Source organism: Alnus glutinosa, chromosome 6 (assembly GCF_958979055.1).
Source record: "Alnus glutinosa chromosome 6, dhAlnGlut1.1, whole genome shotgun sequence".
Lineage (NCBI taxonomy): Eukaryota > Viridiplantae > Streptophyta > Magnoliopsida > Fagales > Betulaceae > Alnus > Alnus glutinosa.
The window spans coordinates 30104106-30131650 of record NC_084891.1 but is presented as its reverse complement, the minus strand read 5'-3'; the positions used below and the strand labels follow the sequence as shown (position 1 = coordinate 30131650).

Here is a 27545-nt window from a genome sequence, read left to right as displayed (position 1 = left end):
TTTTCAAGTTTCTACTGCTATAACGTTTGGTCAGCCAACTGTAAGTTGGCAGGAGAGAAAGAGATTGGCTTGCATGGTTTCTCCAGGTTCAGAACTAGGGTTTCCACTGTTAGAGAAACAAGCTTTTGTTGTTCTTCACGCTGCGTTTTCCTTATTGGGTAAGCGGAAAATGAAATAAAGCTACAAAACAAGACGGAGATCACACATGGGTTCGTGCAACACAAGCAATGACCATTATAATATAATATGAAGTACTAGCTAGCTAGGTTCATATATCAATACATTGCATATGCATACATACATACACATTATATATATATATATATACAAAAAGTTACATACATAAATTACTAAAAAGAAGGACTAATTTTATTCCCATGTGTGTAAATTTCATGTTAGAAATTCACAAACTGGAGCTAGCAACTTTTTGAATTTCTATATATATTCAGTAATTGAAAGGAAATGCATATATAACGATCAAGTGCTGCGCAAGAGATGGAAACACAAAAATAAGCCCCCGATATGTCCATTATAACAGTTCCGCAATACAACTATCAGTACTTATGTATAAACTAGCAGAAGTAAGTTGAGAAATAAACAAAAAAAAAAAAAAAACAACGGAAGACGGAAAAGGCAAGGAAAGAACCCGAATGGTTTAGTTATACTGACCTTTGAGCAGTCTCCAATCCTTAATTTATTTGCTCCAATCTGGGTTTCTTCGAGTAGACGCAAGCCTTCATAAATTTACAAGATGGGATTCTGGAAACCCTTTCTTGTTCTCGTTTGATTACAAAGATGAGAGTACCAATTTGTTGAGTATATATATCACAGACATTTTATCATACATCCATCTCCTCCGCCATTTATTTAGATGAAGCTGAGAAAAATGGATCTCAATTATGAGCGAGAATTAAACCCGGCCCATATCAAAATCTAGCATTTCCAGCTTACTTGAAATCGCCACCGCTTAAAATGGAGGCCTTGCAGCACTCCCACTCCACCCAAACAGATCACCCGAAAATGGAAAGTTCCCCATATTCCCTCCCCCACCAAAAAGAGAAACCCCACCACCACCACCACCACCTCCACTTCCTCCTCCTCCTCCACCCTCACCAAGCTGTCCGCCGCCGCCTCCGCCTCCGCCGCCACCACCAGTCACACCCGAAGACTGCGACGCAGTGGGTTGGACCTGCACTGGTCCTTCCTCCTCATCCAACGGCAGCCTTTCAAACACAGCATTCGCAAACGACGCAGCCATCAAAACAACCGGACCCGATGCCACCAACGGGCCCACCACGCTTCCCCCAACCACCTGTCCCTGTCCACCTGACAAAAATATCGACAACCCCCCCGCACCCGGCGGAGCCGGAGGCGGGAGCACAGTCCCCGTAAGAGAGAGAATCTCGAAGCGGCCGTGCAGCGTCACCACGGACCCTGCAGGAGCTGCAGGTTGGCGCAGCGTGACATTGGCTACTGTCCCGGTTCCGCTGAGCACACAGACCCCTCTCCCTCTCCTCCTGGCATAGCTGGACACGCTCTCGACGATGTCGGCGGCGTTGGAGACCTCGAGCACATGGGATCGGAGAGCGTTGGGGCTGTCCCGCGTGACGATTATGGGAGGCTTGGGTTTGTTCTTGGATCCGGGAGGACGGCCACGTGGGCGGCGGTTAGAGGTGGTGGCTGCACCGGAGCTACTGGTGGCTTGGGCATCGGAGTCGAGCTTGTGATCTCTGTCAGAGGAGTCCTTGGAATCGGAGGGTTGGTGTTGTGGGTTAATATTAGAAGGAGGTCTCTGGAGGTGCAGCTCTGGCCCCAAGAGGTGGTGGAAGTAGCGAGAGCCACCTTGGTTTTCTTCATTGTACCCCGCCATCGCCACATCTACTCTCTCCCACCACTTATTTGCAACCCTCTTTTTCTCCGTAGATCGTTCTCTCTCTCTCTCTCTCTCTCTCTCTGATCTTAGACTCCAAGTAAAAGCCAAAGAAAACCCAAGAAAAGGAGTTAAGTGTTTAATTTCTCACGCAAGACTCCAAAATCACAAAATAATAGCGCACTCTTGTGTTTATAGACTGAGAAGGGAAAAGGTTTTCAAAGAATTCTAGATCCGAGGTTAATATAGTGGAGTCGTGTAATAAGGGGTTAATATACATGGGTGTGTGATCCGTTACAAGTTGAAGTGAGGGATCTCTTGTGCACGGTCTTCTGTACTATTCAACAAAAACTGCAACCTGCAGTTACATAAAAACCCAACAAAAGGCTTATAATTCCAAATACTCCGCTATTCCTTAGAGCTTTTCTACTTTCTACGGCCAATCAAACCCAAAACTCTTGTTTTTTTCTTTCTTGGCAAGTAATCAAACCCAAGAGTCAAGGCCACCCAAAGGCACCTGACGATTCCCATGTAGCTGTTTCTGAACCATGTAGATGTTGCCGTATTCGGAATCAGATTGTAGAAAGAAGAAAAAGAAAAAAAAGATTGAGATGGGGTAGTGATATATGTGCGGTTACTCTGGAAGCGGAAAGCATACTCCGATGAAACTTCTCAGATAAGTTTCCCACTGTCGAGCTATTTAGAGAAGAGGAAAAGGAAAAGAAAGCAGCAGGATGAAATTCTTCTGAGAAATCCACGCGCTAGCTCCAGTGAAGTTGTATGAATGAAAAAGAGAAAATTAGTTTGCGAGAGTTTTGAGGAGGAAATGGTGGAAAAGCGTGCGGTAAAAGCAGAAGCCAAGCAATTACCAAGACAAAGACCTTGTCACGTGAGAAGGTTTGCGAAAGCCAATTACTCTATTTCAACTCTCCCCTCTAGCGCGTGCATAACTTCTGCTGATCTTGTTTCCTTCGTGACCCCCGTAATTCGTAAAGTTAGTCTCATATTATGAGTTGTTTACCTTAAATAAATACGTGGATTATAAAGTTGAACCTATGTGTTAAGTCTCGTATTAATTTTGATTAGGTGGGACTAAAATTTAAAAGTTTTTTTTTTATAAAATTTTAAGTTATAAAATGTTAATTATCATTAAATTTTAAATTTTTAAGAAAAATTTTATTTATAATTTCTGATCTTTTATTATTTTTGTAATTAAATTCTTAAACTTTAAAAAATGTCAATTTAAGGTATTATCTTTCAAATTTTTTTTCAATTCCAATCTTCCGTTAAAATTTTTTGTTAAGTGATGAAAGACTAAGGGTTATTATAAGTGAAGTTTTTCTTAATTTTTAACTAATTTTTTTAGCGTAATAGTGCAAATGTGACTATCGCCTTTTTTTTTAGACCATTACAAATAATATCAAAAAAAACATAATAATATTATATTGCCATGTGGCATTGGGATGTTTATGGTTGTTAAGTCTAATATTGTTTCCGCACTATATAAGATATATTGAGCTTTATAAAAGATTTTAGAGAGCTCAAATTGTAATTTAACTACTCGTTTGAAGATGATAATCCAAATGTAATATATTAGCCCTTTTTCCAAAATACGTTACAAACTTAACCTTATACTCATTGGTTTTACGAAATATTCACCACCTTTTTCAATTTTTTTTAACAAAAAAAAGTAAAATGTGTCTTTTTCATAAACTTTCATTCATATGGAAGCATGTAGTTATTTAAATAAAAGGTCTAGCAACGACTTTCTCTCCATCGATATATAACATTGGAATAATAAGTATTCATTCATTATTGTTAAAAATAATCTTCAATCCTAAAAAATTATTCTTAATTAGATGACCTGCATGCTTGAGATGAGAAATTGCTATACCAATTATATCTAAATTGCATGTAGGTAATCCTTTGGGATTAATATTAATTGAAACTTTTGATGGATTGAAAGGCCCATATAATTCAAAAAAAAAAAATGTCATTTATTCTTTTCACAAGTTTGTCCCTACGCGCCTTAGAGCAGCGTGATATGACCACTAATCCCATTACGCATAAGGGAAAATGTCTTCGTTTGCTAAAAAAAAAAAATTCTTATATTTTTTTAATCATGTTTAAACAAAAAAATATTAACAAGCGATCCAAAATTTAAAATATTTAATTTTCATTTTACATTTATGTTATATTACAACATAATTAAAATAATAATAATAATTAACACCCCCTAAAAGTATTGACAAATGGAGCCAATACTCTATTTATTAATATGGTTTGAATAATGTTTTTTTATATCATCATGTGACATAAATGTAAAAATAATATTTAAATGATTTATAAATATTTTACGTTTTTGGATCATGATGCTAGTGTTTTTGTTTAAAAAAGAAAAAACCTTTTACAAGCGAAGCCTAAATTTAATTTGGTGGGTTGGGGTAGATAATTATAATTATTAATTAGGGGATGCATAAGATGCAAATTACATATTAGAGCAAGGCATATATTCCTTTAACCACGGTTAACTAACTTACCTTTGAGGTTTTTTTTTTTTTTTTTTAAAAAAAAAATCCTTTCCGTATATTCATCATTCATGAATACCGAAAGCTTATAAATTAAACACGCGCTGCGTCTTTCAATGAAACGCCAATATTCTGAATGGTTTATGGTCCGTCTGGGTGTTGAATCCGAATATTATTCGAATTCACTGTGTGAATTATGAGGTTTGACTTTGTGAGATAAAATTTAAAATTTTTTGAAATTCTTTAAAAAAATTGAATAAAATATGATTTATTTTTTTAAAAAATAGAATATTATTCCAAATATTAGTTGTCACCTGAACAGATAGATAATTAAATATTAAAGTCTTTATGGGAAAAACAAATATATTTTGAAGGCTTTATGAGATAATAATTAAGGGTTCAAGCCTCAAAAATAAAAATAAAAAATAAAATCATTGGTTGGAATATTTCCGTACATCTCATTTGTTATTTAGTATTAATTCTACTTTATTTTTTAATCACTAAACATTGGATATGTTAAGTTTAAATTTATTGATTGGATATGCTTCAATCAATACTAACGGCCGACTCACGCTGTAATTCGAAATAAAATAATAGTTTGTAAGTTCGAATTACAACGAGTCGTAGTTTAGAGGTGTAAATGCAAATGAGATGCAAATTTAGGGTGTAAAGTGTAATTTACTCTAATAGATTTAACCTTAAAAACAACTATAGAAAATATATGCTTTCATTTGTTTACAAGTGTTCTCCGACCATATCAGCAATTTTGACATATCCGCTATATATCGTCCATCTATCTCTGTGTTATGCCGTTCATCTCTTCCATGGCAGCTGCTGCTATTTGCTGGTTATATTTTTGTTTTGAATAAAAGTTTTATTCTCCATAGATCTGCCCTCATAAACAATCTATGAGATGAAGGTTAGTCAGGTGTGAGAGGTTATCCCTCAGAGTTTGGATAGTTTGGTGTGAATGGTTATATCTCACGGCCTGGATAGTTCGGTATGAAGGGTTATCTCTCACGGTCTGGATAGTTCAGTGTGAGGGGTTATCTCTCACGGCAAGTTTAAATAAATTTTTCTAGGATATTTGACTACCATTATCTTAAATCTAGTCTGCTCGGAGCAGATCTACTCTTTAACTATTTTTGTACATGGGTTAGTAAAAGATGAAAGTTATAAATAGTACTTTATTGTAAGAATTTTGTTTCTATCTATAACTTTGTAACCTCATAGCACATGACTATAATTTTACAGAACTTTATACTTTGTAATGTAAGAACTTTATACTTATGATCGTTGATCAATGAAATACTCAATAATTTGTTAAAAAAAAAATTATGTTATTGATTAGAGATTCGTGATTTGAAGAGAACGTTAGATTAACTATCGAAGCTCCTACTTCTATTTGCAAAAACCATGTTTGGGATAAACACTCTCAAAATGGTACATGTGTCTTGGTTGTATAATATAAACAAGATAAGTGCTTGATCTTCATCTTTTGTATTTGTTATATCTTTTGCCTATCTCTTATTTGTTTCCGTGCAAGAGATGGGACAAATTCATCATTGAATATGTGGAATCCACATAGGGTCTTACAAATTCAATGGTAAATTTACAAAATAGATGGAAAAGAGATGAATATGTAACATATCCCGTATAACATTTCTCTAATAAAAGTTAGCACTAATCATGTCATGTACAAACTATCATTCAAAAAGTAATAGAATGTATCATATGGTATCCTATAAACTACTATCTACTAATTAAGTTTGCCCCTCCAAAAGACAAAATAATAAATAGACTATAAATGTTAGGTTGAGGTAAAAAAAATAGGTGGGTGGGTGAGTGGGTGGGGGGGGGGGGGGGGGGTAAAGTAAAATTTATTCTTAAATTTTCATGTGATTTCAATTTAAGCTATAGGTTTTCAATTTCAACAATTATAGAATATGCATTCTAACATATGCAACAAAGCTAGTTGCTATTATGAAATTTATACAGAAAATTAATAGGGATAACTTCACTTACTCCCTAATGTTTTACTGCATTTAGTAATCATTCCTTTAAAGTTTAAAAATTCTCAATGTTAGGTATCCAAGTTTAAAAACTTTGCAATGTCATCAATCTATTAAAATTTTCTGTTAAATCCTAATTGAGGATGTATAAATTTCCAAAAATAGCCTTATGTTTGAAAAAAAGAAAAGGCAAAGAATGATCTGCACGGTTGACCCACGGCTTCTACAAGTTTTCTTTTAGCGTTTTTTTTTTTTTTCCTGTTTTCTTTTTTATTTATTTATAATTTAAGGGTCATTTTGTATTTTTGTTAGTTTTAATAAGAGTATAAGGGATATTTCACCCATTTACCATTCTATTTAACTCCAAGTCCTAATCACAGGGGTAAAGTTTTTAAACTTAGCTACTCGACATTATGAAATTTTAAACTTTAAAAATATTAATGTAATTGCAAAAGCGCTGGAACAGGCCGGAGGATGGTAATTAATACATAGAACATGAAGTGTTAGAGATCGAGCAACTAGCTGGAAAAGGCATGGCACTGAGATTGTAGGGTCTAGGGGTGGAACCCGTTGAAGCTTGGGGTACACTTTGTAATTCAATGCAGATTAACGTTTCAAAAAGGAGAACAGGATAAAATGCCAAAAAAAGAAAAAAGAAGATAAAAAAAAGGAGGTTTCATACAATATGGAGTCGTTGATTGGATGTTTATTTCATTGGTTTCTTGCACCTAGGCTCCTAGCTAGCCTCCCACAGCTTAATTTGATTGGCGAAGACCCAAGTGAGAGACGTCGGGTTAAAAAATATAGCTAGCTAGGGTAATACTTTTGGGGAGAGGGGAGAATTTGTTCGCGTCTCACAACAGGATCGTGTTGGGACATATGTACGTATAGAATTATATATGTTTATTCTATTTTTATCCATTTAATTAATTAAATGGCTAAAAGCTTTTTACCTTAACTTGCTATTTTTTTTAAAAAAATATCTTATTGAGTTTATAAGCCAACAACTACACCATTTTAGCTATTAACTATTATCATTCAATTTAAATAATATTTTTTCAGACGTCTTCATTCTTTTTTTTCATAATCTTTTTAGAATGTTTATCTTTTCGTAATGGTCATATTTTTAAAATTTTCGTTTTCCTTTCTTTCTTAATGGTCATATTTATGAATACAAAAATGTGCTCTTATATTAGAATTTTATAACATTTTTGTTTGGATGCCAAGAAAACATAGGAAAAAGCAATACAATTAACTAAAACGACCCAAGACGTCCTTAAAAACCGTAAGATTTAAAAAAAAAAAAAAGTTTTTCATTCATCAAGCCATTACTCAACAATCAACATTACGAGGGAGAGGACCGAAGAGAAGGGGCTGTGTGGGAGAGAAACGAAAAAAAAAAATAAATAAAATAAAAGACAAAGAAAACAAATTTAATGATATTTTAATCATTTTGTGAGTGAATAATACTCATTATTATTAGTGAATATTGTTCGCTTACCAATTTTTTTTTTGTTATAATAATAAAGCTGTTTGAAGTATATTTTTGTATATTTTTATCAAAATAATTTTTTTTTGTGAGACTCCTAGGAATGAATTCGTCCAACGGATCAATTGCTAGAAATTTGTGGAACGTGCATGCATGGAATGAGGCAATTAACATGCTATAGCTCCCCCAGTTTTGCTTGACTCAAAGGCGACGATGATGATGATCTCCTACGTTAAATGAGTGGGACCCAAAGACCCGTGGAGTAATCGAAGGGCTAGCTTGGGAGGCAGGCTTCAGTGAGAATCCCCATTGACACGTGCAAATGTGGCCACCAAGGCAGCAAAGGTGACGTGCGGTGCAGAGGTCCTGGGCTGAGAGGTTGTCAGATCGACCACGTGGAATCTGTCGGGACATCGGAACCTGGTCAACCTTATCCTTGTGCGGTGTATATCACGTATCCTATCTAAATCGTAATAAAGGATCAGATGGGTGAATTGCCTGCTGAAAGTCCCCAGCCACACAGTGTGAATCAGCGATGGAGTCCAGGAGCCTTACGTTTACGTGGGACCGACCCAACCCAACTAAGATAAGCCCTACATGTCCGTCCGCATCAGGTTTCTAAATTCTAATCATGTGGTTCACACTGCAGCCTGAATGATTTGATTTCTTTCTATAATTAGTCAAACTAGAGGCACGCACGTAAATGGAAAATGGAAAATTACCTGCAATAGACGTTGAGGTCTTTTGTCTCTGTCTTTGTCTCTGCCGAGAGTAGCTGAATCCCAGCGGACAACTATGAATTGTCTTCGTCCTTCTGCAAATAATTAGACACACTAGGCACTAGCTAGTAGCTACCACCCCAATTCACACACGTAATCACAATTCCTTTTTCTAGGATTACCCCACTTTCGGAAAAAAATTGTATAATTATTTATGCTTTTTAGAGAGGACGGTCCAAATTAAATTTTACATGCATTATATAAAATCTTTAAATAATGTGGCAAAAATGGAGGAGACTTGGTACACAGGGGATGCTCATCCGTCCCCTGTGTGCATTTTATTATAAAAAAATAATTTTTTATTAAAAAGTTGGCTTTAATGTCCCATCAAAACCAACTTTTTTAATAAAAATTTATTTTTTTATTATATATGGGTGATGGGGGACGGATGAGTGTCCCCCATCCAGCATTTCCCAAAATGGAGAGGTTATTACTCATCTTGAGGGAGTGCTTTTTGTTTATTCTTTGTAAGGCGAAAACTCTACTTCACTTGTAATTTTTGATTATTTATTATTTCTGTAAAATAAAAGTAAAAACAAGAAAACTAAAACGCAAATTTAGGTAAAATGTAATTAAAACTCACACGACTGCAAATGATGTTTAATTGTTGGACCCTAATCTCAATAATAAATTCACTTTCGTGTGAAAAAAGAAGACAAATGAATTGGAAAAGTTCAATTAAAGCACCAAGTCAGCATCCAATTAATTGACATGGAGATCTGGGCCCCACCCACACACAAGTGGGGGGGTGGGGGGAGTGGGATTAACATGTTTGAATGTAGAGGTGACGTGTAATTGTCATGCCAAAGTCCATCACATATCAGTTTAGTGACAACCCACTTGGATGAGTGATCGAGTGGTGTCTCCCATTCTAGACGCGCCGCCTTTGGCACAACGATTCCTTTCTTCGCAGCACAATACCATGCAGCCTCGTCATAAATAAAAAGGAACGCATTACGCATACATAATTAGCCTCGTCTCAACAGTAAATGATGTTATTTTTAATTTATTAAATAATATTATTCAAATGACGCTAATTAATTAAAGATATAGTTTTTTTTTTTTTTTTATTTTTTTGGGTGTAGTGAATGCATTTGAAAAGCCTATAGAATAAACTTACTTTTTCTTTTTATCTTTTTTTCTTAGCTAATCGGGGGAAAGGGGAAGGGGGGACAAGGGACTCTAGCTAGAGTAAACTTATCATTTGGGCGAGTATGACATTCTAAGCAAGTAGAAAAATGCACAAACTTCAAACAGAAAACAAAAAATTATGCACAGCACTACTGAACTTCCAATGATTTTGGAAATGATAAAAGAATAATAAAATATATATAGAGAGAGTTGACACCGTGGTGGAATATGGATTCATGAAGAGAGAGAGAAATTAAAAACTAAGAAAAAGAGGAAAAAAAACAGAATTCAATAAACACTTCTGGGATGCTCGCTCAGAACAAAACAAAAACTAACAACTTAAGATCATTGTTTACTAAGAAAAAGAAAACGTTATCATTATTGTTTGATGGTAGAGATCGATTATTTTCTTTTGTTTGAATCTATAGATATATATATAATATAATAAAATTGCAAGAATAAAAAATATTACATTCCTTCTCAATGATGACTTCAGGTGAGGTGACAAGAATATATATATATATATATATATATATATATATATAAAATTTTAATCAATTTTATAGTTCAAAGGCAGCTAGAGATGGAACTGGAGTTGTTATGAAGTTTGTAGCCAATCATAATTGATAACCTGGAACAAGATTCCTATTTGAATTAATTATTTAGATATACTAAAAACAAGTATAAATTTTCAAAATTGTCGGCGATTAAAAAAATCTTAATTACCAGAAATCACCTGACATGGGGAATCACCTTTTATTCTAAGAACATGGGAATCACTTGAAAATTAATACAAGCATCTCCGGTTTGAAACAATAAAAAAATTACTGGGCATATCTTCTTTTTAAAGCCACTAGGAAAAAAGTTATCCTTAATTAATGTTCTTTAATTATATCGATAACTCTAGTTTAGACTTCTAAAGTGGAGGCTATAATGACCATACCTTGTGCGCAACCATTATCATTTATCACTACTGGGGTTTGAAAAGTTCTGTTAATTAAACAACCACAATCTGTTTATATATATATATATTAAATATTGGAACGTACACTTTTATTTTTCCTTAAGTTTAAATATTGGAGCACGTACAAAACAACGAGATTCGGACAACAATAGTGATTATTAAGTTGAATAATACACTAGAGCTAGGTTCCTCATACCGTGCTTAGTACTGAAAACAATGGTAAAACAAGCTAACGTAAGGAAAATGAATATTAATATTACAAAATAATTTTCAGATGTATATATATATATATATACGTTATTTTTCTAAGTGTCTTATATTGCTTTAGTGCAATATTAGCCATAAATATATATACACATACAGCTCTTCGAGTATGGAATCAATTAGTTTGCGGCTTTATGGTCAAGTTATAGATGTAACAACCTATAGGCTAGATTAAAGTGTTTTTTTTTTTTTTTTTTTTTTTTTTTTTTTTTTTTTTTGAACAAAGTAGCATGTGCTACCCAATATATTGCTAAAAAAGCCCAAGGCTTACATCATGAGAAAGAGGTACAAGACCCCTACAACTCTAAGTCAGAAGGATCTGACTTAAAAACAGCTGCCTTAGCAGAAACTCAAACTTTACAAGAATTACATTGGAGTCTCTCTCTACATTAACGCACACTCTCAAAATAAAAGAGGGCCTATCTAGCATTTAGCCACTAAAAATTCCAGTAAAATTTAAGCAATACAAAGACAGGCTGTACTAGAAGAAACAAGAGAATGCACAACACAGCAGCAGAAACACCCAAAGCAGGACGCCGGCAGTGGAGGAGGGCCAACACTCCGCCGGAGCGGCGGCGCGTGTAGAACACGCGCCGGCACCAGAAGCACCCAGCAGCAGATTCGACGCCGCAGACCCCAAGCGCCGACAAGCGCGGCTTACAACGGCGGAACGTGGCCTTCACGCGCAGTCCGAGCGTAAAGGCTCTCTGGCGCGTGAAGACCACGCGCCGATCTCCGGTGGACCTCGCGGCCGAAACTCCCGGCAGTAGGGGCGGAAGACGACGGGTAACACAGCTGGGTGGCGCGTGTCTAACAGAAGTCGACAGAAGTGCGTAGATCTGGCGTCGAAAAACCGAGAAAAAAACAAACTTAAAACCGGCCAAAGCACTCTGTCGGCGACACCGGAAGCCGACCACTCCACAAACCGGACATCTTGAGTTGGATCTCACTGCCAAAACACCATAAGAAAGAAACAACAGAACAAAAACAACACAAGCCACCATAGCCCAAAAGGGCTAGGGGAAAACCAGCCACCACCGGTACAACCCGGGGGGAACAAAATCTCTACAGCTCAAAAGGCTGAGAGAGAAGCAAAAGGCACAGCCGGGAGGAGGGAGGCAGGCCTCCCTCCTCCGGCCAGACAGCAAGTCACCGAAGAGTCTCTCAGAAACAATAGACTTAGAACCAGGCCAAAAAAAAAAAGCTTCCTCCCGCTAGATTAAAGTGTCTTAGTACTATGTATGTGCATGATAGTAAGCCATTGAATACTGATAGATAAGTAAAGCCGCCACAATAGAAAAATGCTACCTTTTGGTTAGTGTCGATAGAATATTAGGCCGCCGTGAAAGTCAGCTGTGAATCGTGGTGATATGTTATGATTCTAAATATCTCACATGGCTTAAGTGCAATTCTAACCGTGTACATATAAGCCTATTAGCACCCTCTTCTTACAAGCTAGTTTTCAATAGTAAGTTCTACCTGAGATTTTGTATCGGTATATATATATATATATATATATATATATATATATATTTTCGGATATGATCAATAATTTCATGGTTGCAATCTTACCCTTCAATATAAGATGCTTCCTTTTGTGTGTGTTTATGAGATTTTTTTTTTTTTTTTTGGGTGGTTTTGACTTATTTGTTAATGTATTTGTCTTTAGAAGAGAAAACAAAGAAAATACATATGTCGCCAAAATTCATTTGAAAGAAATGAAATGAAAAAAAAATTAAATTAAGGGACATTAGTGGTCCACATTTGATTAAGCAAAATCAAAGTTGTTGAAAGTTTAGTAAGGAGCAGTACGTAAATAATTAAAGGTAGACATCAAGCTTGACAAATGCCCCCTAAACGCCACTGAATGGCGTAATTATCAATTAAAAAGAATAAGCAAGTTGGAGACGCACTGCCCCCTCAAGCACAATTGGCCATGTGGTCGCCACCAAACCCATTTGTCGTCTTTCCTCTTAGATCACCATCGGCTCCAAATTGGTTTGCCTAATCTAAAAACTGCTAATCAACTTGGTCAGTAGTTGAATAATATCCAACGGTTGGAATGAGCTTGGAAAATGAGAGATGTTGAGACGCACGGTATGTTAGGCCAAGGCCAAAAAATGTCAAAAGTAGATAGAGTCAAAAGGGAAATGTATATATCACCAATATGATATATATATCATCGCTATTAAAGAGAAATGATTGTTATACAACTCTTTACACAATTCTTGTACAACTCTTACAACTTGTTTTCAAACTAACCATTGGATTTGTTTTCTTACATGTGATCCTACATATCTTATGTTTGATTTTTAAAAAAATTGTTGGAGTTGTATAAGAGTTGTACAAAAGTTGTAAATGTATCATATCTCAAATCATAAACGGCCTTAAAAACAGAGCTTACAATTACTTATTACATGGGACGAACACGTGGAAAAACACTTTCACTTTGAACAACTATCCAAGTAGACAAATGAGTGGCGCATAGACAGTCAAGTCAAACCAATAATTTTTAATTCGTGAGCAACGCCCGAGTTAGAGTGGGCACATGCATGTAGACTGAAACCATCCAGACGGGAACTGTCCAGTATCCAATCATATATTATTATTATTATTGTCTATGCCCAAGACCAGGAGCAAGTCAAGTGACGTAGGATGTCTTCTGTCTATTTTCACAGCTTTTACTTTTGTTCCTAATTCTGCTGGGCCGTTCTGGCAATCAGGCCCTATATGGTACCCTCGAGTCAACATCGCTTTCTTCTTTTCCCCACTCTCCCAAGTAATTATATACTCGTTTGCTAACGTTTTCTAAACAACGGGTTGGACACACAAGCTACAAATGACAAGCACAAATATTATTAACTGATCAATGAATTATTTGATTCTATACACCTTTAGCTAATTCCTACCGGATGTGGTAGGCCTGTAACTCTATTAAGTCTCTTTCCACCGTCCCTCAGTCCCCGCCACGCATATTCTCCTGTATCTTTTATATACAATATAACCCTTACAAATTTTCAATTAATCCAACTTCTCTCATACATGAATGTAATATGTAAAACATATCTTCTTGTGTGTGTACATTTTTACTATATGCCAAAATAACACAATGATATGAGTGAGTTCATCACCACCAACAAGCACACCCTGTAAAGAAAGAAAAAGAAAATAGAGTAGGCAACATCCCCATTCCCCTGTTTATGTCCCTAAACTTAATAAGAAAACATAATAGAAATGGCCAAAAAAAAAAAAAAAAAATATGGAGAATATTTAGTAGATGTTTCCTTCGTGATGATCCAAAGAGAAGCACCTGCCCACCTGCTATCTCTAACATAAGCATAGCCATAAACAGACTCACAAAGATAATAATTGCAATTCAAAAACTGCATATTTACGTAACAAATTAATCCAAGAGTCTTGAGGATTACAATATTTTAACGGAAGTTGCATGCAATTAAAAGAAGACTCAGGATATAAAAATTTCAAAAGATCAGTCCAGAAGAACTCCTGGTACGTACTATAAGTATTAACTTTAATTGGGGGGGTGGGGGTGGACTTCACTTGTAATCGGAAAGGAAAAAACGTCACCGAGTCCATTCCATTGTGGGATCAGCAGCTAATGCTACTCTACACTTTTTAATGTGATTGAATTAATTATTAAAACAAAAAAAAAAAAAAAAAAGGGAGGGGGGAACTCTAAAAACAGTTCCCAAATGCGCATCATTGGGGATGGGCATGTACCATTACCATATCTTATTTTGTAAGAACTAATCTCTGATGCTAAATTCATTAGAATTTTTCTCAGTATGTATTGAGGATGAGGACTCTTATATTCCATTGAACAAGTTTGCGTGTTACTGCTGGCTACTAGTGACTGGCTCAATAGGTTGCCAGACTCTTGAAAGACGTAAATTAACCTAACCACTAGCACAACTCCAGCTAATTAATCATCAAACCTGTAAAAATGGTCATTTGACATATTTAGAAGGTACAGAATACAATAAACTTGTGAGAACCAACCTGGACAGGGAATTCTGAATTTCAAAATTCAATGCAGAAATCAGGGAATTGATAGCTCATTAAGGTCCTGAGGGTTCCACATGCGTAGGGGAACCTCATCAAGAATATTGATGCGACATTGGAATGAAACTTCATACTTCTTGAGCTAATTTCAATTTTCACGGAGACACCAAGAGCTATGGCCTCACCTTTAAACCTATGCGCCGTATGGTTGGGACTACTCCAAAAAGTCCTCAAATTAGAGATTTAGTCAATTATGGACTACTCCAAAAAGTCCTCAAATTAGAGATTTAGTCAACATTAAAGGCTACCAGCTGCCCCCCACCCCCCTCCTTTTCTCTTATTGATAAGTTACACACGCATCCTGTGGGTCTAAAATCTAGGACTTATTGGGGAAAGTACTACTTGAGCCCAAATTTATTGGCAGGAGCTAGTAACTCAATTTGAAACATGGTAATATTAAAATCATCAATTTATCTGATAAAAAAAGGCCTAAAGGGCCCATTGCTGCCCTTAACTGAACACTTGTCCACCATGATCTCTTCCACAGTAACTCAATGCTCTTTGAAACGCATACTAGGACACATTTTTTTCTAAGTGTTATTCATCTATAAAAAATCATAACCCTATAGATTTTTCAAGCACTCCATAGTTAGTTTATACTTGCAAGGAGGCTTAGTGTTCATGAATATTTACTGCCATAATTGTTTTTCATTTCATATAAAACTTTCTTTCTTTTTTTAAGATAAGTGAGTGACCCCAAGGGAATGGATGGGTGTGGTACCTGGCCGGTTGTGCTACCCCATCGAGTTAGCTATAAAACCTCCCGTCTCTCCAAGTATAAACAAAGTTGACAGAAATGATATTGAGGTTTTTGAACATAATTATACCTGAAGCCACTCATCTTTACAACAACACACCTATAGAACAAAACTTAGCACCAATAAGTTCATGTATAAATGTCCATTCTATACATTCAACAACTGTCTCCCTTGCTATTTGTTGATTGTATCATATATATATATATAATAGGAGAATCACTCAGAACATTGCATAATATTGTGACAAGTGGCGTATTAAAATGCAGTCAAGTATTCATTTTAAGTTAAACGGTGAGTTTAGGTTTGTGTTAAAATGTGGTAGTGAACTCAGTCTCTATTTGCATGCTAAATAAAAACTAAATCCCTATTTTTTCTCTCCAAAAAAAAAAACCTGAACCCTATTTTGGTGTGTGTTTGTGCTATCTTTATACGTGAAATAACATAATTTCAGAGGGCCTTTCAAAATTTATACATGAATTATGTGATCTCTTACTATACAAAATTACGGGTTAGTTTTAAAATTTGCACTCGTGGATGTATGTAGTGCTGTTATTAAATCTACCAGGAGCAACGACACTCAAGAAAAGAATAGAGTGCTGAAGTAAAGATTTTTTTTTTTTTTTTTTAGGTGGTTCTATAGAGGTTGAATTTAACGTTAATTTAGTCTAGGGTATCTATTTAATCCAAAATTATGTTGCATTAACGTATCTTTATGTTTTATATATACATTTTTTGTGACTGTAAACTCATTTTTTCCTTAAATGTTTGTTTATCGAAAAAGTTTTTTGAATCAAACATCGATCTGAATTTGGGTTTGGGTTGAGATTTGAATTTATCTTTGCTTTGTTTGTGAAATATTTGGTTGAGCGGTTATTTATTTGAATGTTTTGTCTTTTTTTTTTTTTTTTTTTTAATTATTCATTTGTTTGATTTGTCAGATTTTTAGGCACTTTTTGTAAGTACAAGCAAAAGAAGGAAAAAATTTATTGGATTATTATATTTGAATGTTTTGTCTTTTTTTTTTATTATTATTATTCATTTGTCAGATTTGTCAGATTTTTAGGAATTTTTTGTAAGTACAGGCAAAAGAAGGAAAAAATTTATTGGATTATTACACAGCAAAGGAACATAAATACTTTCAAAACACAAAAGAGATGTTGAGTGAAATATTTTGTTTTATTTTGTTTTGTATATATATATACTGTTTATTTTGCTGTGCATTTTTTAATGTCTGAAATTATATTGGTTTTATTTATATTGAAATATAATAGGTATCACATCAACAATATCAAAGAGTCCAACTAATTGTCTATTGATACTTTGATAATCAGAAACTAGGTTTTATTCTTGCTATTCATTTAATTAAAACTACACCTATGTAAACAATGATTTTAACATGTTTTATGGGATTTTTTTTACCAATTGGTATGATTTACTCAAATTTTTAGGCATTAAATATTGAGTAAAAGATTTTGATTTATTTTGTATTCATTTAAAAGAGAAGAAAAAAGAAAAAACCTTTTAATTTTGCTATGTATTTTTTTTTTCAAAAGTTTAAAATTATATGGTTTTTATTTATATTGGAAGAGGAATCAATAGGAGGAGAGCCTATAATCAAGATAATTTACAATATACGTTCACGTATTTTCATTCTTAATTATTCCTAAATTTTTATTTTGTTTCTTAAATTAAATGTAGCATTCTAATAGAATAATTCAAAACTTTTTTTTAAACTACTTTGCACATTATCTATTACTTTTTAAACATAAACACGTGGAATCAATAGAAGGAGAATCAGTATAATAGGGGAATCAATAGAAGGAGAGCCTATAATCGTGACATGTGGCATCTCATACAGTTGACAAATGTACTTATTTTTGTGTTAAAGCAGTTTTCTTTTCCTAGAAAATACTGTAACCTATAATCGTGACATGTGACATCTCATACAGTTGAAAAGTGTACTTATTTTGTGCTAAAGCAGTTTTCTTTTCCTAAAAAAAAAAAAAAACTGTATGATAACTGTCGTGTAAACCAAATATCTGAAATCAAATAACTGTCATGTGTCAAAGCCACAAACTACAAAAGACGGAAACATTAGATTTTGTAGCAACATAAATTCTGTAGGTTTTACAAAAAACGAATAATGAATATACAGCCACCACCGAAATCATAAATCATAAATCCTATACGGGGGAAGTACGTTCATTGTATATGTAGGAGTTTGAAATCCTAGAGGTAGGGAAAAAAATGAAAAGACAAACCATATATGAGTGTTTTTTAATTCTGTCTTTATTTTTTTGGTGGTTTTGTTCGTCTGTTTTTCGTTTTTTATCTTTAATTTCTGTTTTAATTTATATATTGGAAAAAATGTATACAAAAAAGTAATGTATTGTTGTTCATTTTTCTCTGGGTATAAAAGGCACATCGTTTACGTGCATAATTGATTGAGGATACTGAGAAAAAGTATACAAAAAAGATAAATTTTTTTCCTATTATAACAGTATTTTTCGTTTTTCGTTGGTTTGTCCTTACTTTATGTGGTTTTGTTCTTTCACTTTCGTTTTGGTGCTTATTTTATGTTCTAATTTATATATTATTATTTTTATTCAAATTGCTTACTTTTCCTTTTGTAAATTTCACAATAAATTCAGGGAAATAATAGAGAGAGAGAGAGAGAGAGAGATTCCTGTTTGTCTTTCTTTGTATTGAAATAGATATCATACCAACAATATGAGAGATTTTTGCTAATGTTCCTAATTTTGTCTCTATAAATTTGGTTGATCAATTTGATTAGCTTTTTATATTGTAGCAGCTTATAGGGTTGATGTTATGAGATTTTTTTTTGTTCCCGTTTGTGTGATTTATTTGGATTTTCAGGCATTTTTTGGAATATATTTGTTTGTTGTACAGAAAAGGAACAAAAACTCTACCAAAGCACTGAATAGATAATTAATTTACAATGAATTCAATAAAATAATTGAGAGAGAGAGAGATTCACGTTTGTCTTTATTTTATGTGGTTGTGTCATTTTGAATAACAATAGGAAATTCTCTCTCTTGCCATACTTTTAAAACATAGATTCTCTTTACGAAATTTTACTTTGAATTCAGAAAAATGATGGTGAGAGAGAATTTTCTATCATTGTATTTGGTACAAGGTATGACGATTTTTTTATTTATGTTGTTGTCCATTGAGTATTTTTTTTGCATATGTAATGCAGTGTTTATGTGTGTAATTGATTGACAACATTGGGAAAAAGTATACAGAAAAGAATTCCTATTATATTAGTGTTTTTCATTTTTTTGTTTGTTTGTCTTTATTTTTATGTTGTTATATTCTTCCATTTTTGTTTTTTGTCCTTATTTTCTGTTCTAATTTATATATATATATATATATTTAATTTCTGTTCTCAAAGTAGTTTCTTTTAAGTTTTGAAATTAAATTATAATAAAGAATCCTGCACATAGTGCGGGTTATGAGCTAGTTTTTAGTAAGACTTGGACCAGCATCTTGTCTACACCCACCTCTTGGCCACCTGAACCGCTGCTCAGGAGGTCTCTATTATGCCACGTAAAACGTCAAGTTATCACACACTTCCAATTTCATCATAGTATAACAAATTATCTGATGAAAGCCAATTGACTGAAGCTACTTGCCTCTAAAAAACTACTAACAAAGAAATGCCATCCTATCAGAAACTTTACATGGCTCAAAACAACATCAGAAGACAAACACATGTTTTTATAAGGCTCGTGCACACATGTTCTGATTAATAATATGTGAGACTCCGTCAACAAATAATTCACTTCATAATCGGCACGTGTTTCTTATTATTTGAAACATTAGACAAAAACAGTGAGCAGAAAAAAGACAAGCAGAGAGAAAATGTCCTTAACTTTATAATTTTCTTTTGGCCAAGCGTAAAATAAATAACTGCACCATGGATACAGAATCAACGGCTTTTATTTCTTATCCCCTTATTTAATAGTATTAACAATAAAGATCATCCCAACAAATGCTTTCCAGAACTCTACCAAAGCATTAACATTTCATTTAGGTGTCACCCAAAACTGGATATCCTATTACTTATTGCATCTCCAAAAAACAATTCAGATCAATAATCCACCAATAACACACTATCTTAAAGACCCAATTCACGAACCATCAACTTATGGTCAAATTAACCACAACCCAACAAAGACAACTTACAAATTTCGATGCCCAGCACTTCATTCCTCCTGTTTCCTTGTTACATTATTCTTCTTGCCGTATATCAAACCAGTTTCCTGAAGAAGAAAAAAATTCCCAAATCGCAGAAATTAATAAAACAAGTAATATTGGTATAATAATAAGCTACAATTCGGGGATCTTTAATTGCATATAGGAAAAGCGTTTGAGCAACACCTGAGAGTCGGGAATTGGTTTTCGTTTCTCAACGTAGCGATTAGGATCCGAAGCTGCAAGCGCTGCCCTTTCCTGCAACCAAAAGAACACACCAAGCCTCAGCCCAATCAAAAGCAGTTGAATTTGCTGTGCCCGAATCGAGATCAAGAACGAACAGGGACAACCACCTCTTGTTCGCGCCTGAGGTCTCGGGAGGGCTTGACCCAAAGGTAGTAAGCTAGGGATCCGGCCACGACCCACGAAGCCAGGTTGGTTCCTCCTCTAAGGCCTCCCATCGCATTGCCTACGAAGGACCTCGCATTTCCCAATGCTCTTCTCCAACTGCTCGCCATCGAACCGAAATTCAGAGCTTGTTAGGGCTTCTTCGCTAATGGAATTTCTAGGGTTTAAGCCCAATTTAGGGTTTTGACCTTTGGTTTTATCGATTCTTTCATTTAATGTCTGCTAATTTAACTGCAAGGAATTGCGACCAGTGAGAACGATATAATGGCCAATGGCCAACAGGATTGGGAAATTTTTTTGTACACGTGTCTCGAAGTTACGGGGTAATTGAATGACTCGCCGCCTGTGTCCAACAGGCTTTGGAGAGGCTGTGGGACCATGCGACAACCTGCAATCCTATTTTTTCATCTCTTTAAGTTGTTCAAATTTTTAAAGTTTTGGCAGTTTAATAACAAGAAATTCTGATCTGTCCAATTTGTGCTCCTCAATGAGCCAACGGTTCTGATAGCTGCTACGCCTCTTCTAACCAAAATAATTAAGAAAATGCTACACTCTTAAAACGCTAACATTTTGCGCTCCCTATCGTGACAATGCTACTCTCCGCGGATGGAATTAGGAATTTTTACGGAAGGGGGTTAAGGTATGGATGAGAACTATGTTAAGACATGGACTGATGAGCTAGCACCAAAAAATTCTAATTCAAGATAAATTAACAGGAAGTGGAAACACCTCCAATTTTTAGAGAGAAACATGAGCTTCCTTGCATAATAGGAATACTCCAAGACAACTTATATCATCTTCATTGTAACAATTATGTTAATTCTACCTAAAAATCTCTTTACGATGGTCTAGAGGGCCCCCTTATCCCCTTATCCCTTGAGCCAAGTGGGGCATGCATGAATGAGTTGTTTGGGCCAGTAGATCCAGAGCAAATAGGCTTGACTTGGACATTCTCAAGTGAGACGACTAGCGCACTCGATCATTACTTGTTGAGGAGAAATACTTCTCTCAATTCATGCTCTGAAAGAGTCACACATACACCCTAATACATGTTCCTTGTTGTTGAGGGCTCCTAGCTGATAATCGCATGTCCCTTTCAAGCTCAAATTGGATCACATACAGTATCTACCCATGGCCATTCACCTCTAAAAGTGTCCCCAGATCTCCCTCCTCCACTCTCAGGCTTTTTGCTGCTTCTAAGGCCTCAACTTCAAACACTATCCTCAACCCACCAGCAAGCAAACTATTCGCCTTAATTCACACATTCCTTCGATTCAATCTATTAAATTAATATTTATCGTATTCACATTTACACTATCTCCTTAAAATATGTGATTCTTGGGTATGTTTCAGCATACTCAAAAACTTGTCCGATATGTTTCAACATTTGACACCATAAAGAGAAATTTCGGTCATTTTGGTGCCGAAACTTGCAACAAGTCCATAGGCATAACAGAAACCAAACTAGACACGCTATTCTCCATATCAATATCTACAGGAGTTATGTTATTTGCACATACTCGTCATGTATATACATTGTACACACACTCACAATGAGTGTGTGACTCATGCATGTAGGGCCCATGTAAAATGAGTTCCACATGCATGAGTCCCACATCCATTGTAAGTGTAGGTACAAAATATGTAAGGTGTGTTATTTTTATATCACATTAGTGTAAATCAAGTGTACATCATGATACATCGAGTGTAAGACCCCATACATGTGAGACTACATGCATGAATTCTACACCCAATGTGTCTTGGTATGCCCTTTATGTACACCAAGATGATATAAAAAATATATATATATATCATTAGCCGGGTACAAAAACCATTTTTCCATCTGGGGAGGAGTCATTCTTGTGTACAAAGTGACAAAAGGAAAAGCACAAACCACCAGACCCTTAAAGAAGTATTCTGGTCCCCAACTACAAACATATAAAACCAAATAACAACAAAGAAGACAGGACAGATACTAAAACGACAATTGACACCACAGGCTAGATAGATACTACGGTAGGGGAGGCTTCAATCTCTCATGGATCGCCTGGGATGCAATCATACTCGCACAGAGAGAGAGAGAGAGAGAGAGAGAGAGATGGAAGCGGGAGAGAGACCGATACAACTAGCCACGTTTCATTTTCTCCCCCACTTCCCACAATGACCAACTTTACAGCAATGAAAGCAAAGCAATCTCACATGGGCACCAACTGCCTTAATTTGCTTTCCTCTATCTGATTCTCTCTCTTGGCCTCATTTGCAATTTATTTTCATTGTAGGGGCCTCATTTTTCTTCAAGATGCGCGACTTTGGTCACATCTTTGCTGGATCTGTTGTATTTCATGTGACTCTTGACAAGCTGCCCAGCTGCAATGGCAGACAACAGGGAGAGCTCCCCTGCCAAAACTGCACCAGCTACAATGGTGGCCAAAAGCCTTGAGTTTGATCCTGGTGACTCTTTGTTCGCACCCTTGACACCGAGTAAATTCAAGCAAGCGGACTGAGAGGCAAGTTGAGTCCCGCCTCCAACAGTACCCACCTGACAGAAACAAAAGAAATCAAACGAGCCATTAAGTTTCATATCAGTAATTTAACTAAGGCACATAATCCCCTCAAACTACCACCTCATTGTCAATGTACCCTCCAAACTATCAATTGTGTCAATGTCCCTCCTTAAACTACCAAAAAATGTCAATGTCCCCCTAATAACAAAAATGCCCTTCATAAAATTATTAAAATAAAATAAAAACTAAAAAAAAATTATTAAAAAAATATAAAATAACAAAAATTTATTCCAAAAAAAAATAAAAAATTAAAACTGTTTTTCATTTTATTTTTTTAAAAAATAATTTTCAGTTTTTTTTTTCATTTGTTTTATTTTTTAAAAATAAATAAATAAATTTCAGTTATTTTTTCTTTTTTCTTAAAAAAAAAATTGTTCTTTTTCGTTTTTTAATTTAATAAGAACTGGTTTTTCTTCTACTTTATTTTTTCATTTGTTTTATTTTAAAAAAAAAAAAAAATTAAAGTTATTTTTTGTTTTCTTTTTTAAAAACAAATTAAAAGAATTTGTTCTTTTTTTAATTATTTTTTTTTCGTTTTTTATTTAATTTTTTTAAATAATTTTTTTTTTATTATTTTTTTTAGTTTTTTAGTTTTAGTTTTAATTTTTTGAATTTGAGGACATTTTTGTCTTATTAAAAAAAAAAATAGGGTCAATTTTGTCTTTTTGTTAGTCTTAGGGGGAACAATGACATTTTTTGATAGTTTAGGAGGAATATTGACACAATTGATAGTTTAGGGGGTACATTGACAATTGAGTAGTAGTTTGAGGAGTTATATGTACTTTTCCCCTTAACTAATTATAACTATGACCATTCGGAATTTCCAATTACCTCAATAGAAGGCATGGTCACAGAGACGTGAAGATCCTTCCCATCATTGACGGCTTCCATCATGGTGATGCAATTAGAACTCTCCACATTTTGTGCTGGATCTTGGCCAGTGGCAATGAAGACTGCAGAAACAATGTTGCTGGCATGGGCATTATATCCACCAAGAGCACCAGCAACTGCAGATCCAGCGAGGTTTTTGAGCACGTTGAGCTCTACCAGGGCAGCTACGTTGGTCTTCAAAACTTTCTTCACCACCTCTTCCTTGATTATCGCCTCACAAACAACAGATTTCCCACGTCCTTCAATCCAATTTATGGCGGCAGGTTTCTTGTCCGAACAAAAATTACCTGGACAATTAAGTAACACGTAAGTACCAGGAAACTAAACTGAAATCGCCATGCTTCATCCAATTATCTATTTGCTAAATCAATGACACTCACACCAACCTAAGGTAGTATACTCACATACATCCAAATGAAGAGAGATATCTAAAGAGTGAGCAGATGCAATAGTTATATCTTTCTTATTTGTAATGTTAAATAATTCTAGCATCCCAAAAAAGACAGCTGCTTATTAAAAGGAGTAGACTACTTAAAATAATATGACTTGAAAGGGCAGATCTTTGAAAATTTCCTCACAGTTGAGGGCCAGAATTAGCTCTGACAATTATTTCTCAATAAGAAATAGGAATGCAGACGCAGTGATGTACAAACTACTCATAATGTTCTTTTCAAGATATAAATGAATGCATCCTCAAACAAAACTACAGCTGTCATGTGAGAAATCTGCTAGTTGTTGTACAAATTGACTACTTACATAGAAAACTTAAATGCACTTTTTTCTGTTTTCAAAACTAGAAATACACTTTTGGACATGTTAGACATCCATCTAAGGGGATGCCTCGAAAATGAGTAACGCTAGAAGTCCCTCTTTTGTCATTTTTGTATCCCTTCAAGAATGATGTGACTTTTAAAATTACCATTGACCTTGTGATAGATCATTATTAAATTTTAATCAAGTGGTGATTTTAAAAGCCACATCATTTTTAGAGGGACACAAGAGTGACAAAAAAGTGACTCCTAGAATTACTCTTCAAAAAGACTGGTAGAAAATGACTCAAATTTCAAAATAATTAGAAAAAATATAGAGCTCAGCTCAAACTGTAAGCCAGTGTGAAAGTATCAACATATTAAATGACAGCAATACTATGTATAAGTATAATAAACCCCCAAACGACTCCATCAACAGATGCTGACAAGTGCCATGTTAATGATATTGAAATACCATCAAGAAGGACAGGAAGTCCACAATTGCGGGCAACAAGGACAAGAAGCTCTAAAACTTCCAAGAAACAGTGAGGAAGGAATATGCTTTTCTAACTCAGTAAAAGATATAGGGCTTGAGTAAGATGATTTAAAAAAATAAAAAATAAAAAAAAAATCAGAATCAGTAGAATAATTGAATAAACCAAAACAGTAGGCTTAAACCAATTTCAATGGCCACTGAACTGGAAATTCTGAGCTACTATAGTAGCAAAGTGCAAGGAACTAACCAGAGATGCCAATAACATCCATGTCAGGGAAATCACTTTGAAGGAAATCCAGGACGTTCTGAACCCCTTTCGACACCATGTTCATCCCCATCGCATCCCCAGTGCTGCAGCTAAATCTGATATAGAGATTCTTCCCAGCCATACCACAATGAATGCCTTGCAGCCTCGCAAATCTACTTGACCTGCAACCCAAGAAACAAATAGCACCATGACTGAAATTTCTTAAAACTAATGCTCCCTTTAACTTCAATTAGTCGCACTCTTCACTTAATAATATTAATTTGTTTCGGATTCGAGATACCAAGAACCTCACTCATTGCCTAATACAACTATATAACTCAATTGAAGCGACCGTTTCATTTGTTTTCATTCTCTGTAGAGAGAAGTGTGTTGTTGATGAAATTTTCTTAAAAACAATTTTTTGGTTTCAAAACACAAATCTGGATCTACCAAAAAATACTTTTCACGTTTGTATCGCAACAAAACACTTGTTCAGACCAAAACCAAAAATACAAATTTCAAAAACATAATCAAATATTCCCTAATTACTGATTTTATTTTTCCCTCTTTCTTGGAAACGAAACGTTAAATCTGATTTTCTGAACGTTACCATCACTAGTTTTCTTTTCCCTTTCTGGATAGGCTCCGAGGGCCACTAACGTCACTTCCTCTTTACAGTTTTGCTCAAGTATCTCAGAAAACAAACAGAAAGCATATAAACCCACTGGCCAATCAACACCAACAAGACCAGAACAGACGTGTCCACGGTATCAAAAAATTATGAACGTCAACAGATTTCAATTGAGAGGGAAGGAAAAATGAAAAGAAAAGACAAATCAAAACCCAAGTCAAACACAAAAGAGAACCGTAAATACAGACAAACCAATCAGAAACATCAATTGAGAGTTTAAAGCAAACAGTAAATCAACCCAAAAAAAAAAACCCCATAAACTCGGGAGAAAATGGAATCCCGAGAATAAACCTGACCTGTTGAAAACCACGGACAGAGTGTCGAAATTGAGTGGATCCTCCAAGAAGAACTTCAAATCCGAAGCCCTCTTGGCCGAGCCAAACCGGACCACCGGGGCTCTCGTCATCGCGTCCCTCAACAACGTGCTGTCTGCTCCACCAGAGGCGTGAATGGCCTTGCACCCTCGGTTGGTGCTAGCAACGAGGCACCCCTCCGTGGTGGCCATGGGCACCCAGTACTCGAACCCGTCGAGCAGCAACGGCCCGGCGATCCCCACCGGAATCTGCACGTACCCCACTGGCATTTCGCAGCACTGCCCCAGAATTGACTCGTAATCGAACCCTTCCAGAGGCAAACCCTGCAGCGACCTCCCCGTCGTTCTCTGCAGCGCTTCTCTCCGAATTGAAGCCGCTCGCTTGCAGTCCCCGAGCCTCGATTCCAGCAAGTACGACGGAGTTGTACAGTCGACGACCGATTTAATAATCTCATCATCCTCTTCGGAAGACAGAGATTGAATTACAGGCTCAGGATCGGGCGATTTGGATGATGAAGGAGCAATGCGAGGGGTACGGTCGTCGACGAGAAAGTTCTGGTGGTGGGGGTCGTCGAGGTCCCACGCTTCATGGGAAGCGCGTGAGATGAATGACTGGACGAAGTCGATGCCGAAGAAGCCGAGGAGATAGATGAAGGAAGCTATGAGGGAGACAATGGCGGCGATCTCGGAGAGCGTGACCACGTGGAGCGGCGTCGAGTTTCGGATCTTGTCGCGCCACCGGTGGAGCAGGTAGTATGCCACCGAGAAGAAGAGCGTGAAGAACACCGCGTTCGTCAGGTACAACGGCAGAGGCAGCGCGTCCGATGCTCTCGGCGTTGGCGAAGGAGACCGATCATCCACGGCTCCTAACGACGACGATCTTCCGCTTTGTGCGTTGTGATCGGTCTTTCGCTGTGGCGGAGGCCTTGGTGGCCGCCTGCGAATGTCCATTGCACTACGATTTTTTTATTTTTTTTTCCTGTTAAATCCTCCTCCTTCTCTCGTTTACCGAGTGGTAAATTGGGGAAAAGTGACAAAAAATGACAGAATAGAGACTTAGAGAGAGCGGGACGTGAGTGACAAAGCGCAG

At 35.8% G+C, this 27545-nt stretch overlaps 3 protein-coding genes across 4 annotated transcripts; all 3 read right to left on the bottom strand.

Annotated features, from left to right (window-relative positions):
* Nucleotides 1-498: 498 nt before the first annotated feature.
* Nucleotides 499-2696, bottom strand: LOC133870680 (AT-hook motif nuclear-localized protein 27-like). Its single transcript, XM_062307855.1, has one exon. The coding sequence runs from the start codon at nt 1868-1870 to the stop codon at nt 968-970; it is 903 nt and encodes a 300-aa protein (XP_062163839.1). The 5' UTR covers nt 1871-2696; the 3' UTR covers nt 499-967.
* An 11497-nt stretch (nt 2697-14193) lies between these two features.
* Nucleotides 14194-20745, bottom strand: LOC133871792 (uncharacterized). Of its 2 annotated transcripts, XM_062309210.1 has the most exons (4): nt 20450-20745; nt 20283-20354; nt 20088-20164; nt 14194-14355 (listed from the first exon to the last, which is right to left on the bottom strand). In XM_062309210.1, the coding sequence occupies exons 1-3, from the start codon at nt 20612-20614 to the stop codon at nt 20108-20110; spliced, it is 294 nt and encodes a 97-aa protein (XP_062165194.1). In that variant the 5' UTR covers nt 20615-20745; the 3' UTR covers nt 14194-14355; nt 20088-20107. The 2 variants fall into 2 exon arrangements, with proteins under 2 accessions (XP_062165194.1, XP_062165193.1); XM_062309209.1 differs by lacking the exon at nt 14194-14355 and having other exon boundaries at nt 19822-20164; nt 20450-20744.
* Nucleotides 20746-22381: 1636 nt separating this feature from the next.
* On the bottom strand, nt 22382-27545 carry LOC133870427 (3-hydroxy-3-methylglutaryl-coenzyme A reductase 1). The gene is made up of 4 exons (XM_062307554.1): nt 26439-27545; nt 25452-25633; nt 23900-24246; nt 22382-23043 (listed from the first exon to the last, which is right to left on the bottom strand). Exons 1-4 carry the CDS (start codon nt 27404-27406, stop codon nt 22789-22791), a joined length of 1752 nt encoding a protein of 583 aa, XP_062163538.1. The 5' UTR covers nt 27407-27545; the 3' UTR covers nt 22382-22788.